At 41.0% G+C, this 16,110-nt stretch overlaps 1 protein-coding gene across 1 annotated transcript in view; it reads left to right on the top strand.

The window, feature by feature from the left end:
* Positions 1-16,110, top strand: part of GRIP1 (glutamate receptor interacting protein 1) — a 325,658-nt gene that overhangs the window by 282,825 nt on the left and 26,723 nt on the right. Inside the window, exons 11-15 of the mRNA XM_034062764.1 lie at positions 3,513-3,699; positions 4,932-5,077; positions 6,690-6,770; positions 14,823-14,892; positions 15,151-15,296. Coding sequence (XP_033918655.1) covers positions 3,513-3,699; positions 4,932-5,077; positions 6,690-6,770; positions 14,823-14,892; positions 15,151-15,296 — 630 coding nt within the window. The remainder of the gene's footprint in view (positions 1-3,512; positions 3,700-4,931; positions 5,078-6,689; positions 6,771-14,822; positions 14,893-15,150; positions 15,297-16,110) is intronic.

Genomic DNA, 16,110 nt, shown 5'->3' with positions numbered 1-16,110 from the left:
AGGATGAGGCTTTGTTATGGGGTAGTATATTATGTATTTATGTTGTGAAGTCTGGATGTAGAGTATTAGAAGATACATGGGACTGGCCCTATCACTGAGTGAGTCTGTGTCTCACCTCAAGCAGTGACTGCATCATCATCCCTGAATCAGAGCTGGCTTTAGAGGCACTGACTGGCCAGCCAGGTTTGCTCACCATTTCCATGAGCTTGCTTTTTAGTCCGTGCAGAGTTCCTTACTCCAGTTTCTAGACTTTTACCCATACTTGTAACCGCAGTAACAGCCAATTTAAGAGACCACACTGCACTGAATGTGCTATAAATGACTGTAATAGACTAATTGGTCCTAAACTGTACCCTTCCACCAGCCACCAACAGGATTTGGAAAACCTTGCCCCTCTCCCTTTGTGGGAAACTCGTAAGAGCTAGTTAGCACTGACTGCTGTCCTTTTCCTAGAAGAGGAAGAGCACACTCAGTTTTAGTGGGATTTTTTATTATTTAATCCTCTTGGATAACTTGAGTGTTTCATTAATGTAACTTCTAATAAATGTTTTAAGATGTCGTTTGGGAAGAAAAGGATGTATTGTGAAGGGTGCTATACAATTTACGTTTCAGATTATTCAGGCAAACTTGCATAACTTCATGATAAAGAAGTGTGATGGTACAGCAGGGTCCAAGAGTTTTGTAGTCATGATTTTACAATCATTGCATTAGTTACACAGATCTTTTCCAAACACGTGGCTGTAAAAATTGAAGGTTTGCCCTGCTCTCACATGCTTTGTTTTTGCCACTTGTTTTCCTCTGCCTTCTTGTTTTTGTTTTCCTTTGTTTTAAAGTATGGTATTCATTGGGGAAACTCTCTAGATCTTTATTTGGTTAAAGTTTAAATCCTGAAGTTCATTGTTACAGGCCCATATTAGTACGTGAAAGTGAGACACAATTTTGTGCCAGCTTACATGATACTTAGTAGACACTACTGTATCTGATAGGAATTAGAGAGGGTCTTAGATGTGCATGGATGCTGCTTTCTCCGTGCATCCAAATTAGCCGCTGCCAGGAGGAACAGTGAACGTTTTGCAGTTTCTTGAGGGTTAGAGCAGGAGACTGCAGGCATAATAATCCACATACATACCTTTGAGTACATCCTGCTCCATTTCTCGTGTGGCTGCAGGAATAAAAGTACCAAGTACATAATCTTCACCTTCAAGAGTATTATTTACGTCTCTTCAGAGCGTTGAGTAAACCAGACCCCTGGAGTGTTCCTAAGAGTTGGATGCAAACTATAGAAATATGCTGAAGTGTACCCCTAGTACAGCAAGCTGGGTTCACTACAACTACATGTACATCCATGCCCCTTCTTAAACCACTAAAGCTACTTCCTGGCCTGTAAAACTTTGAATCCATCAAACAGCAAAAAGAAATGGCAGTGTTTCTTGCTGCAGCTATTGTTGCTACAAATCCCAGCATGCTCTTAAGTCATAGGTTTGGGCACTTGTGGCATTTTATAGAGGCTTAGCAGATAGATGTTGTTACATGACTTGAAAACATATTTCCATCTCTGCTCTTTTTTATTTCTGTTTCACTTTCTTTGGGAGTGGGAGCAGTTCCTAATTGTCACTTCCAAGTGTCCACATCATCAAAATGCTTATCGGGGGGAGCTCTAAATCCCACAAATATTAACTGAATTTCCCAATGTGAATGAAAACCTTAGCTGTGCTCAAACCTGAAATAAGTGTTTTGAGACCTTTAGGCTCCCTAGTAGGGCTTTAGAAAAAGAGTGAGAAAGTTACCGAGCCTGCTACACAGGGGGAATGGAAACACAAGTGGTGGCAAACAAAGACGCAGCTAACAAGTAATTCTTGTATGGCCTTAAAGAAAGGGAAAATGGAACTTTTTTGAGCTTGGATGCCCTAAATTTAGACATTTCTAGAAGGTGCCTGGTATTATATAAACTCTGAGTTTATCTGGTTTAGGCATATGTTAACCTTTGCAGCAGTGAGGGCTGCAAAAGCTCATTTCTTCAATGCAATGAACGCAAAAGCTGGTGGCCATTTCTAAAAACAAATTAGTATTTGCATTTGGATGTGACCGTGTCTAACTGAGTACAGATAAAAGAAACAGTAAGAAAGAAGCTATTGAGTAACTAAAATAATACACGATCCCTAGGAAAATTAAAATAAGAAGTGAGAATTCACAGTAATTTAGAAAAGATGATTTCAGAGTTGAAAGGAGCTTTACTGGGAGAAAACAAATTAATGAGGAGTTTGACAAGAGAAACGCTTGGAGCAGAACTGTCATTGCCAACTGTGCCACATAAATCAGATTTTATTTCAGAGCAAAGGAATAATACATGTAGCCCCAGAGTTGGGAAAATACTTGTACAACTTCCGGCATCTTCGTACAGCTCTGCTGGTATTATCTGTAGTATGGAAACAACTAATTTTTTCCCACATCCAGAAAAAGAAATTCACAGTTAAACAATCTCTCAAATAAACCTTGAACTTTTATCTAATTCTTAGTAGCTACTGCAGGCAGAAATAGATCTTGAAGGAAGTCAGGGATGGAGAGGAATGTTGTAGATCTGTAACATGAAAACATTCAGATTCCTCTGCATTGGAGGCTTAACATTACTGGTCTGAACAGGCACTGAAAAAATCTAGCTTTCTGTGTATGACATAATGGAAGGCAGTAGTCTGTCACTGAGAGAATTCAAACAATGATACAATAGACATTTAGGCAGAGATCAAAGAACTGAAGGTGCAGTCTCCTTATTTCATAGGTAATTGCATTGAATCTTAAATGTTGGTTTTGTCTTGATGCATTCTCTAGGGCAGCCCATTCAGAACAATAGGAGTGAATGAGGAGCACAGAAGTAGCTACCTGTGTTTCTTACAGAAGTGTCCCCCAGTTCCTTTGAGAGAACCCAAAGAACCTTTTATTCTCCCATTCTCTTGAGATATACTGGCTGCTAAAATAGAGGGGTTTGTTCAACGTACGCTGCCCACTTAGCCTGGCAAATTGCTGACATGTCACAAACATACACAGTGTGGCAGGAGGACATCCTTATTTGTTGCAAGCAAGCCTGGGCCATGTGCTTTGCTGCTAACAACAGCGCATTGCTGTGCAATGTTCAAAAGAGCTTGTGCAAATCAGCCTGAATAACAGCTGTGCCTGCGCTTCCAATTCCCTTAGCTCCTGTGAAAATTCTGCTTATCTACAGCTCAAACCTAATGCAAACAGAATTCAGGGATGTTCTGAGATTTTGGGGGTGGGAGTGTCAAACACATCTATTTTACTCAGTACAGAACTATCTTTTTGCATTCTAACATGCAACCAGATGTTTTCTATTCTCTTATATGTCATAACTGTTGATGCATAATTTATGAACTTTAGCCTAAGTTGACTTTAAAAGAGATGTTTCGTTGACTAGGTTTGTTGTACAGATCAGTTTGCTCACAGGGCAATGAAATTTCTGCTGTGTATGAACATCTCTCCTGGTCTGTTCTGTTTTCTAGTGTCTTTAGCCTCTAGCACTGTTGGCTTGGCCGGGCAGGTCGTCCACACAGAAACCACAGAAGTAGTGCTGACAGCTGACCCCATGGTGGGGTTTGGGATACAGCTCCAGGGTAGCGTGTTTGCTACTGAGACCTTGTCCTCTCCACCTCTCATTTCCTATATTGAGTCTGACAGTCCGGCGGAAAGGTGAGGTTCCTTCAGTTGGCTGCTGAGTACGTTTTGGTGAACATTCCTTGGGGTGCTTTGGGCTTGTTGCTTTCGATTTGTGACAAACTGCAGGGCCTTGCTCAGTGCAAGTGTGGCAAATAATAAGCTGTCTGTTCTGACAGGGGTATTTCATATGCTTGATCGACTATAAGAAGAATGACAAGCACCAGTGGTTTTGTCATCCAGAGTCCTCTGGCAGGAGACTGGAAGCTATATTCATGCAAAAGGGAGGGGAAGGGGGAAATTGGAAACATCGCTGAAATCAAAATAGTGGTAATTTATTGTGCCGTGGGGGAGAGCAAATCCAGCTCTATCCAGTTCAGGTTCAAAACCACATCTTGAGGAATACGAGAGTTTTGACTTACTAATTATTTCATTGCAGCATTTCAGTTGCATTTTCATGCTTATATATGCCTTCAATCATGGCATGAGAACAGTAGTAGTTGCGCAGGCAAGTACCAGCCGCTATTGCAGAGCTACACCACCTGTAGCCCACTGTCAGACACAGAGGTGATGTCCATGGGGGGGATGGAGGACTGAAGGCCATGCCTCTCTTCCTGTGCCCAGCATCTAATGAGCACAACCCATGCTGGGAGTGCTTGATAGTGTCTTGGTGCAAAGGAGCAGCAGCAGCTTCTCTCCCGCTTTGTGCCTGGGTAGACTGTTGAGCTGCTGTGCCATGCTGACCCATCAAGGTTAGGTTGAATATGTTTGATCAGATGGTTTGTGTCAGAATTAGTTCTGCCAGCAAGACTGGGAAAGTGATTGTCCCCTGTACTCTGCACTGGTGAGGTCATAGCTCAAACACTGTGTTCGGTTTTGGGCTGCTTACCACATGAAAGACATTGAGTTGCTGGAGTGTGTCCAGAGAAGGACAATGAAGCTGGTGAAGGGTCTAGAGAACAAGTCTGGTGAGGGGCGGCTCAGGGAACTGGGGTTGTCTAGCCTTCAGTGTTCATTCCCCAAACCAATTGTCAAGCACTGGGACAGGCTGCCCAGGGAACTGGCTGAGTCACCATCCATGGCGGTATTTAAAAGACGTGGTTGTGGGACTAAGGGACATGGTTTGGTGGTGGACTTGGCAGCATTAGGTTAATGGTTGGACTTGATGATCTTAGAGGTCTTTACAACCTAAACAATTCTATGATTCGATGACAATGCTGGTTCTGGTAACGTGCACACCTGATTGTTTTGTATCACTGTGTATCAAGGTGTGGGGTGCTGCAAATAGGAGACAGAATAGTGGCAATAAACGGTATCCCAACAGAAGACAGCACATTTGATGAGGCCAATCAACTGCTCAGAGACTCCTCTATCACCAACAAGGTCACTTTGGAAGTAGAATTTGATGTTGCAGGTATGAATGTACTGTTACTCTGTCTTGCAAGAAAAGTGAAGGAATAAATCCCAAGCACATTGTGAGTGTTTGGCATCCAAAGTGGAGACTTTCTTCTCACATATCCAGCATTCCATTTCAACTGACCTATTTGAAACATGTATCTTTTTGTACAGCTTTCTCATTTCACATAGAGAAAGCCCTGCAGCGTGCTTCAGAACACAAACAGAAATGACAAGACCTATAGTAAAATCTGGTGGCAATCCCTTCTCTGAGTTATTTCCAGACATTTTTCTGCCCTGAGATAGCAATATTCTGCTGAGCAGAGACTAATCCTCCACAGGGCAGCTAATGAAATGTTTGACTAGACAAAAAAGTATTATCAAAGAGTGGATAAGCAGAAAACGGAAGAATTTCACTTACAATGTCTCACACCAGCAATCTAAATAAAATCATAGAAACTGAATTAATAAAAGCCACAAAAATCATTGTTAATGTTGCTGGTGAGTCTTTATTATTACCAATGTCTTTTCTTTGTTCTGTAATGTGTTTAAGCATACAGAATACACCTGTAAATTCACAGATTGTGTAAATCAAACAAGTACACAAGTGTATGCGCACTGTTCCACTATGTAAATAGTAAAAACGTCTGCAACTCCTATGTTCACCTGGCAGTAGCTCCTTTGAAGTCACGACATTGGATGTGCTGTATTTTGCATAGTGTGATTATTGTTAATGCTGTTATAAATCATGATGTCAAAATCGGGCTAAAGGTTCCTAGAGTAATTCTGTATAATCTTTTAGTATGCACACATCGAGTATAATGTTAAAAACCTGACAAATACAATATGGACATTCGTATACATAGGGAATTAAATATTAAAAAGTAAGAAAATCGAATAATTAAAGTCATTTAAATACACCTGACATCCGGTGTGTATTTCAGTCCCTGGACTTGTTTGTGCTGCTCCCATTTGCTCCATGACAGCAGCCTGACACTTGTGGTTAAACTCCTCTACCACATGTATGTTTATATGTTTCCATGGCTGTAATTTCAGTTGCTCCTTTTCAGGTAAAGGCTCAAACTTTTGCTGGCAGTGATGCCAAAAGGCAGGATTCAGGTACAGTGCTGCAGGTCTTCAAGGGGGTTTTGCCTCAGTTAGCTCCAGCTGCTTCTCCATTAGTGACGTTTTGAGTCCTTTTCTTGCCAGTAGGTGTAGAATCTGTGCAGCTGCCTTAGCAGACAGTTAAAAATACGTTGCACCTGCTGCCACAAAGACCTGAAACTCTTTAAGACTTGATCTCCTGTCCTTTTAATTGAAAGTTATGTGCCAGCACTAAAATTTCCACATGTGCTCACAGAGCTTACATACAAGCTAAAAACCTGCAGTGTCAGCAAGCTGCTGGCCACTGCAATCTCCATAAGTAGACTTAAACCTCAAAAAAAAGGATTTACTATGAAATTACTAATAGTGGTATAGATCACACTTTGTATGTCCTCCTTCCTTCACTTCAGTGTTTCATCTGTGGCTTGTGATGCTGATGTGGTTCATCAGTTTACATGTGTATTTCCAAGCACTTGGAATAGCTGTGCCTTATGAAGTTATCTAACACTTTAACTATTTCTTTATAGAATCAGTTATACCAAGCAGCGGAACATTTCATGTGAAACTACCAAAGAAGCATAATGTGGAACTTGGCATCACCATAAGTTGTAAGTGAAAGTGCTTATTTTTAAGACCACGTTCATGGGATGATCTGCAGATAGTGGGTCCTGTGCCTATGGAGTCATATTTGTTTTGGTATAAATTTATTTCTCATTTTTCTAGCAAAAGGGGTGATAAGCAGTGCTCTGTCTCTGGTGAAAATACCATTCTGTAACAGATTTATGCTCCCCTTCTAGTAGTTAAAGAAGCCAGAAGTCTAACAGGCCTAAAGCTCTACCTATTTTTCGTGCATAGCACATGTTTAACTCCTATTAAAATTATTTATATTAAAAAAAAAAACAAACAAACAAAAAAAAACCCCTTAAAATAAGTCAGTAGAATTAAGCCCATACAAAAGTATTTCCACAGTTGGGAAGTTTCAAGCAAAGTCTGTAATGGTCTTTTACAGGCTCTTGAACAGAACCCCACTGAACTCAAAGGTTGTCACACACATGAGTATCCACATATGGGTTATTTTCTGCTTCAGAACCCTGAGTCTGAACATACACCCTTAGTCTGTAAAACTAGTGGGCAGTCCTAAATGTGCAGGTCACGTAGCAAAATCCCCTTTCACTAGGGATTTCAGAGATTGCTAGGGAAGATAACAAGGGTCTGCGTTAGTCTGTTTCTCAAAAAGTATTTGTTACTGTGGTTTGAAATCAGAGTGGTCTTATACTTACTTATTTTGGGAGCAGACAGTAAATTCTGTGTTAGGACCAGTTTTTGACCAGGTAAACCAGCATACTGAGTTCAGCTTTTGACGGAAGGAAGAACAATCCATATCAAAGCTAATGGCCTTGTGTTTAATTTACTTAATGGCAATGCAGAATCTGGTCTCATCATTCCTTTATGGTTGTGGCCTTTCTTAGATTATTAGGCTTTCTTTGGCATTACTCATGTATCTTGGGAGAAGACTGTGCTTTGACTTATATTCTCAAAGCTTTTACCAGCACAATGGAATAAGGTTTATCAAAAGTACAGCAGGGAGCTCAGTGCTAAGAATTACATCTGAGGAACAAATGAGAGACACTGCAGGACTGTTTGCTTGCGTTGCACACTTGAATGAGTAATTGCTATACTCCATATGATGTGATGCTTGAAGCAAAATCATAGGTCTACATGTATTTGTTCAAATGAAAATATTGAGAAAACCTGGAGGGAGGTTGTTTTATTCAAATGTTAGTATAGTTTTGTAGGATTATTGTAAAAATATGGTCTTCCTAGTAATTTGTTTTGTGCTGCTTTTTGGGGTTCGGATATCTTGTTCTTTTTTTCCAACTGTAGGAGTAAAGTCTGAATAGAAATCTGCTGTTGGGATTTAGTATTTAGCACTCCTCTTCCAAACTTTGCATACCTTCCTGCCTTGGACATTGATTCCAAAGTTAGTGCCTTATAAAATCAGTACTCTGTATAATCAGGGTGACACCTGGTTGGTCTTAGCTTTGCTCTTCAAGTGTGCTGCAGTATCTTTAATATTTAAATGATCTGTTGTATATAATAATCCCACTTATTTAGAGTATGTAATGCATGTGAAGTGTGTCCAGGATTAATTATTTGTCAGATTTTAAAGGATTTATACTAACAACTGAAAGTTTATAAATTTGCTTGGTAGAAGCCTTGCATTGCTGCAGCTCATGCTCGCTTTTCAGTGCTTTGCTCTGTTCTCCCTAATTACCTCCTAAATGAGGCCGTGTGATTTGAAGAATAGAAGCAGTTTATATTCATTTTGTCAAATTTTTGTCAGGACACTTTAGCACATTAGCATGCCATTTGCTACTGGTACTGTTAGAAAGCTGTATGATTTCTTTTAAAACACAAATACCAAGGAAAGCTCAGCAAGGTTGGTATAACCGGTTAAACAGGGGTGATAGAGGAGGTCAAGTTTATTCACTTCGGGGCTTGATCTGTTTAAGAGTAACCTGTTTCATCCTTTCTATTCTTAATGTGGTGGAGTTAATGGTGAGAAAGTGCTGTCTCTGTAAAAACATTACAGAAAAGCTCCTGTCCTGGTTTCCATATCCCCAGCTTAGTTTGGGATTTGGATGAGGAAGTCAGGAAATGACCTGACCTGGCAGGCAAAACAGACATTTTTTGTCAGAAGGAAAATGTAAGCTTCACCTGGGGTTGGCACCTGGACATAAGCCTATTTTCAAGTCCAAGTGTTCTTCCAAGTCAGTTGTTAGGAGGCAAACATCCTGAAAGAGGAATTTATATAATTTTCTTTGTGTTGTTTTCCTTGGCAGTAAAGACCAAGTGTGCCTGCATGGAATTATAGCCAAGTGCTTGAAGGCATATCTGAGGTGGCAAACAGCACTAAGACAGTTAAGCTAATTCATGGTCTTTGAAAAGCATGACATGTAATAGGGGAAGAGACTAAGCTTCTTTTCATTTCAGATTTATTAATCCAAGAAAAAGCAAAACAAAATCAAAATCCCCTTAGATAACAGAAACCCCTAGAAAGTAAGGCAGAAGAAAGTTTCATGAGCATCACTGTTAATGTTAATCCAGGGTACTGAGTTTTGGATAGTGCATGTCCATTACCTCACAGTATACTGGCCTTACCCATTGCTGCCTTCACACACATACTGGACTTCTGTCATCCTTCCCTTATCTCTGCAATATCTGTCTAATCTTCCCATTAATAGCTCCTTACATTCAATAAAGCCCTACTTCATAGTTTGCAAATTTAAGTGACTGTATATTTAATGCCTCAGATACCATAATTTTCACACTCAATTACATGGTTAGAGCAATTAGAATGTCTCAGTGCTTAAAATTACATCATCCAAATAAAGCGTGACACAGCAGTGTCCATGCATGTATGATTATGCTTTCGTAACGGAGCCATTCCCCAGAAGGAGGATGGCTTTCAAGCAGATCTAGTAGTGTTCAAATCTGTTGCAGTTTCTTTGCCACTGACATTGATTCTTAGACCATGTAATGGAATATAGATTTTTTCCTTTTATTTTTTTTTAAGGTAAATTTTTGTGCCAGTGGCTACTTTATCCTAGACTTTTTTAAATACCTTGAATCATAGAATCATAGAATAGTTAGGTTTGGAAAGGACCTCAAGATCATCTAGTTCCAACCCCCCCTGCCATGGGACATCTCACCCAAGGCTTCATCCAGCCTGGTCTTGAACACTGCCAGGGATGGAGCATTCACTACCTCCCTGGGCAACCCATTCCAGTACCTCACCACCCTCACAGTAAAGAATTTCTTCCTTATATCCAGTCTAAACCTCTGCTGTTTAAGTTTCAACCCATTACCCCTTGTCCTATCACTACAGTCCCTAATGAATAGTCCCTCCCCAGCATCCCTGTAGGCCCCCTTCAGATACTAGAAGGCTGCTATGAGGTCTCCACGCAGCCTTCTCTTCTACAGGCTGAACAGCCCCAACTTTCTCAGCCTGTCTTCATACGGGAGGTGCTCCAGTCCTCTGATCATCCTCGTGGCCTCCCCTGGACTTGTTCCAACAGTTCCATGTCCTTTTTATGTTGAGGACACCAGAACTGCACACAATACTCCAAGTGAGGTCTCACAAGAGCAGAGTAGAGGGGCAGGATCACCTCCTTCGACCTGCTGGTCACGCTCCTTTTGATGCAGCCCAGGATACGGTTGGCTTTCTGGGCTGTGAGTGCACACTGCTGGCTCATGTTCATTTTCTCATTGACCAACACCCCCAAGTCCTTCTCTGCAGGACTGCCATGAATTTCCTTTTTGAATGATGTCCAAGAAAATGACTTACTAGTACAGACTGGTAATTTTAGTTAACGTTTCCTTTTCTTCTTCCCCCTCCACCTTTTCTTTCCAAGTAAGATTCTGATATCCTTACTGATAATGAACTGCAGCAGCTTGCTTCATAAATAATCTCTGTGAAGCTAATGGGACTGCTCAAGGAATAAGAATCTGCAAAGCTGGTAAGAATATCAGAATCTACCCAAATTATCACCAGTTTTTCTAAGCCGTTTTGACTAGCAGCTATGCTATAGTCTGCTTTATTGCTTTCATACTTAATCAGAAACAAGCCTTGTAAATATCTACAGCTATTTAGCACTGACTATGAGAATTTACTCTCTAAAGCATGTTTCTGTATATTATGGGATTTCACCTCGCAAACTCAACTTCATTTTGCAATATTAGAAGAAATTATTTTCAAGGCAGAGCCTGAAGAATCAGCAGGTTTCTCAGCTGCTCCATGTGAACTGGTACTTAAGGAAGAAAAAGAGCTACATCAGCCTAATTTTAAAAGGCTCTTTCATCTATTTAATAACAAAACTGGTTTTTTAAAAGCCAAGTAGCTGTTAGCCAGCACTGTGGGTAAGGGGACTGACTTTGTATAAGAAATATTTTTCCATCCCATGAGCATTTTCCTCTGCTTCTTCAGTCTGTTTAGAGTTTGATCAAACTCCAGAACTTGAAGCCAAGCTGAGACTAGTCAGTGAGTTCTGGCTGCATGGGTGGGTGAGATGTTCCACCCTATAATCTGCCTGTGTCACACTGGGGTTTTTAGTTTGGATTACCAGTGGGATGAGATAAGGGGAGTTGTTTGAGGGGTTTTTAACCTAATGGAATAGCTGATCTACAAAACTGACCACTGAACTTGGCTTCAGGTTGCAGGGGAAGTGTGTCTTCACTAGCACAAGAGTGCTGGAGTAGAGACCTGGGACGAGACCTAGGATCACAGGATAATTTAAAGAGAAAGAACAAACATCTTGCTGAAGATCAGCTTTCGGGCTGCAATACTAAATTTAGAATCTGTACAACTCTATGCTCTCTTCAGTTTGCTTGTAGTTCATTATAAAGGCTGCCTAAGGTCTCTATAAAGGTTCAACAACAGGCAGACTAACAGGGAGGAGAAAACACAAGATTTTTGGTGGACAAGCAGAATGGGTCCAGAAGAGAAACTGAGTGGAGATCCATAACAGGGAGACAGCTGACAAGGGGAGAGGCTGAAGTGTGATCGGGGTAGGAGAAACTGGGACTTGAACAAGAAGGCTGGACATGGGTGAGTGGTGAGGTGCTTTGGTTTTAATTGCTTCTTAAAAACTGAAATGAAACATAAAACTGGAGATTTAAAGCTGTACTTGTGTTTCTTCAAACTTGAATGAATTCATGAGGGTATCTCTTTTTAATTAAGTGGTCAGATGCTACTTTCTCACTGGGACTCTTGTGTCTCTGCTCTCTGGGGAGAGATGAAGCAGTGGTGTGTATCAGGGGATGGAGGCTGAATAATGCATGAGGTGGAAGACTGCAGAAAGAAAAAGGAGGTGATCTCATTGTCAAGGTGGTTTAATGCTACCCTGGAGAAATTTAGGGGTTCTTCCCTTTCTCTGCAATCAAGTTGTGCTGAGACATGTCATTTCATGGGGTGGAGAGGGAGAGAGATTTTCCACAGGTGGCTGTTTGATTTTCTGTGGAAACCATTGAGATCCCAGGGTCACACTTGCAGAAGTGCTGAGTGTCTGCAGCTGTGGCTGACAATGCCAGTTGTGCTTTGGACATAGTTGTTACATACTTTGAAATGTTGTGAGGAATAAAGGCATGGATATCTCAGATTGCTCACTGAAAATTGTCATACTTTGACCTAAATGTTCCCGTGTTTCCTTTCCTCATCTGTAGAATCAGGATAATAGTGCTCAGTCTTGTTGCTGGGGACAGCAGCTGTTTGCTAGTGTCTGGGAGGCAATCTTTAGTTGTGGTGATGTGCAGTACAAAAGTTCAGGAGGCAATAAGTGATTTTATCTCTGCAGCACAACTTGAATAGTTTGTACTGAGTATGCCATGAGCACTGAACAAGAATAAAACAAAGTGTGGTGTAGCTGCTTATTAAAGGCTTGTCAGCATGGGGGCATTCATTTAACACTGAGCTGTGTTTGCTGCTTACAAAAAAGCTTTCATCCACCAGACACAATTAATAGTCCAGGATAACTGACAAAATGCTGCTGGTTCACACTTACTCAGTGTGAAACTGTAATAACTTTGTGTGCAATAGCGTACCCTTTGCATCCAGATGTACTCTGTGGCTTTGCACTTTGAGCTGTGCTCTCATTCCCATTTTGGTTCCTCCTCTCTTCGTTTTGCAAAGATAATAGATTGTGTTCTTTAGTACTGGTAATTTCTATAAAGCAGTTTCACAAATAACTATCTGAATACGCAAATCTCAGGCTGCAGACACTACACAGTGGGTGCCATTACAACATCAGAGATTTGTAAAGCAACCCAGAAGGTAAAAATGTTGAGTTAAAAAAGAAATACTGATTGATGAAACAAACCCAGAGAATTCAAGCACATCATGGACCTGTCACAGAAGACACAGTAGACCCAAGGTGTGAAAGTATGAGAAACAAGCCACGAAACTTGCGCATCTTGGAGAAGATCAGTTGCTGTTCTCTGAATTGCAACTTAAGTATTTCCTGAAAGCGTGCTGGTTTAGCAAGTGTCTACGAACTCTTGCAAGCCATTGTACATCTGTCTTCTGGACTTCCGAGGCCCTGCATTCAATATATGGTTGTTTAGCAGTTCTTACACAGTCCCTTTGAGCATTCAAAGGCTTTCTCAGCCAGGGCAGCCAAGATTAACAAGATCTCTTAAAATGTAGCGTTGGAAATGAGATTATTAATACAAGGTGTGTTTGCTGTAGGTGAAGATAGGTCATTTTCCATCAAAGAATCACGAGATGCTAACGTAACTGACGTCAGCATTTTGTAGGTGATCCTCCAGCATGGGTAGCTCTTTGGGTGATTGTCAGTCAGGCACTGGAGCTTAATGAAAAAGTAGCTTCTGTGAGTGAATGCAGAGGCCTCAGTACTGAGAGCAGAAATGCCTTATGGCAGCTGAAGAGCCCTACGTGAGCAAAACCCATCAGTGCTTCCAGGAAAACTGGGAGCCTTACACCACATGGCAGTGTTTAATATTAGCCTAGTCTGTTGACAAGAAGCCCAAAAGTCAGTCTGTGTTCACCACCCAGACAGAGCAGCTGGTGTACTTACCAGCGGCAGACACACACCATGTATCTTCCATCACCCTCCAGTTCTGAGTCCACTGCTTATCATATCAGATCTCCCATGCAGTCTTCAGTTGGCAAATGGACAAACCCTCTAAATGCAGTCAGTGAAGCTTCTCCAAGAAACATTCCTCTGGAAACAGTCAGTATTCATCACCTGCTTCCACTGGGGCAGTTTTTGCAACTGAAAGTCAAGCAAAATTGCCAAGCAGATTTCCTGGACAAAGGAGATTTGTCAGAAACTTTTGCACAAGTCAGTAGAGAATTGCAGTGACTGGCACTGTAGAGCCAAGCATGCTTTTAACTATGATGGACAGATAGCAAAATTGAAAGATGTGATATACCTCCAAGAATATATGAGTTAGGTGTGCAAGGAGAGGACTGGTGTGGGGTTTACTAATTTGACCATTGCTGGAATTGCAGGGTTTCTCGTAGGTATCCCCAGTACAAAGTAGGGAAAAGTCCACAATGCTTAAGGCCCAGCAGCAATACAGAGGAGCAGAGTTCCTCATTCAGAGAGGCACTTGTTTACCTCAGAGTCACAGTGAAGCTGCTTTGGCAAAATATCATGAGTGGGCTAGCCCACGTTCCTTTCCCTCTGCTTCTGTTTCATTCAGTGCTTAAAGCAGGGGTATGAAAATAATGCTCCCTGGGTGAGAATCTACTTCACACTAAATGAGGTGTTATGAATAGTGGCCATACATAGCGTTTGGCTTACACACAGTTACCACATCTGCACAGCGTTTCATAATAGATTGCTGGAGCTATACTGTGATACCTTCAGATGGTTCAGTCCTAGTCTAACCCAGGATTTAGGCATACCAGGTTTAATTCACTTTGCATCTGTTTCCTTAATTTTGACATTTCTAATTTTGGAGGAGTATGCAGTCTTACTAATGTGCTCATGATAGTATTCATGTACATACAATTTAGGAAAAGGAGAGGTATATAATACTAGTAGGTAATGTGTATGAGTTACTCATTTATGGGCAGAATTAGCCCATCTGCATATCTAGTAATAAAGCCAGATACTTGTATGTATTTTCTTTTACAGCTCCATCCAGTAGAAAACCAGGGGACCCTCTGGTTATTTCTGATATCAAGAAAGGAAGTGTTGCTCACAGGTAAGACATTCAAGCTCCCAGGAAGAATCTGTTTCCATTGCGTAGCCAGCCAGAATCCATTTAAACAGAGGGCGCTTGCAACAGACTGTGATTTGTTGTTGATGTTGTTGTAAAAAGCACTTGCAAATGAAAATGTATTAGGAAATAATTGTTTTTTAAAATCTGTCTCATTTCTATCATAATAATGGTCATACCTTCTAAGATAACTTGTGTTCATGTTAACTAGAATTTCATGCAAGTTTGTTCGCTTGTTCACAGAACTGGGACACTTGAACTGGGTGATAAGTTGCTTGCAATAGACAACATTCGACTTGACAATTGCTCCATGGAAGATGCTGTCCAGATCCTTCAGCACTGTGAGGACCTTGTGAAGCTAAAGATCCGCAAAGATGAAGATAATTCCGGTATTAGCAATGCAGATTTCTGTGTATTTTCAGGATTTTTAGAACACAGGGTTATTCCTTTGCATTTAAATTTTAGTGAAATGTTATTTTTCTAAACAGGGCTGATTTATGCTAATGCTAATCAGAAAATGTCACACTAAAAAGCATTTTAATGCTGTACAAAGTTTTGTATTTTACAAGTGGCTGTATTGCCTGCAGGAACTGCACTGCAAGATGAAGTCTTCCATTTTTCTGGAAAGGCAGTTTCCCCTCAGGTGCAGCCACATAAGGTTGATCATTACCTTACCAGCTTATTGAGGTTTTTTCTGGTTTTGAGATTGGAATCATGGTTAGCAAAGCATGGATTCGTAGGCCTCGATTCTCCAGCAGAGTGGTGAAGTGCACACTTTATCCACAAACTTACAAACTTGACTTCATTATCACTATTCACACTGCTTAAGGCAAGGAGTACTTTACACGCTGTGCTGGATGGGTGATGGAGGAGCCGTGTCTGATCAGCCCAGTGGATGTAATGCAGCTGCCATCACTTTGCACACCTACATATATTAATATTCCTGGATCTTTCCCGTTACAGATTCCATAAAAGCAGAATGTCTACCTGGAGATAATAAAGCGAGTTCTGTTACACATTCTAGTAGCAAAGGAAGTTAGACAATTACAATTGCCATTACTGCTGGGACTTATATTACAGTGTTACTCAAAAGCAGGAACTATAAATTCACTTGTCTTCAGCTCTGTACAATCTCATAGCAATAAAGCACAGCCTGCCCCACTTTATTATTGAAAATCAAGCGCAGCTGTTGAAACAGCATGG

The sequence above is a fragment of the Melopsittacus undulatus genome, chromosome 5, assembly GCF_012275295.1.
Source record: "Melopsittacus undulatus isolate bMelUnd1 chromosome 5, bMelUnd1.mat.Z, whole genome shotgun sequence".
In the NCBI taxonomy this organism is placed as follows: Eukaryota; Metazoa; Chordata; class Aves; order Psittaciformes; family Psittaculidae; genus Melopsittacus; species Melopsittacus undulatus.
The sequence above is the reverse complement of the archived record's forward strand: the minus strand, read 5'-3'. Positions and strand labels throughout refer to the sequence as shown.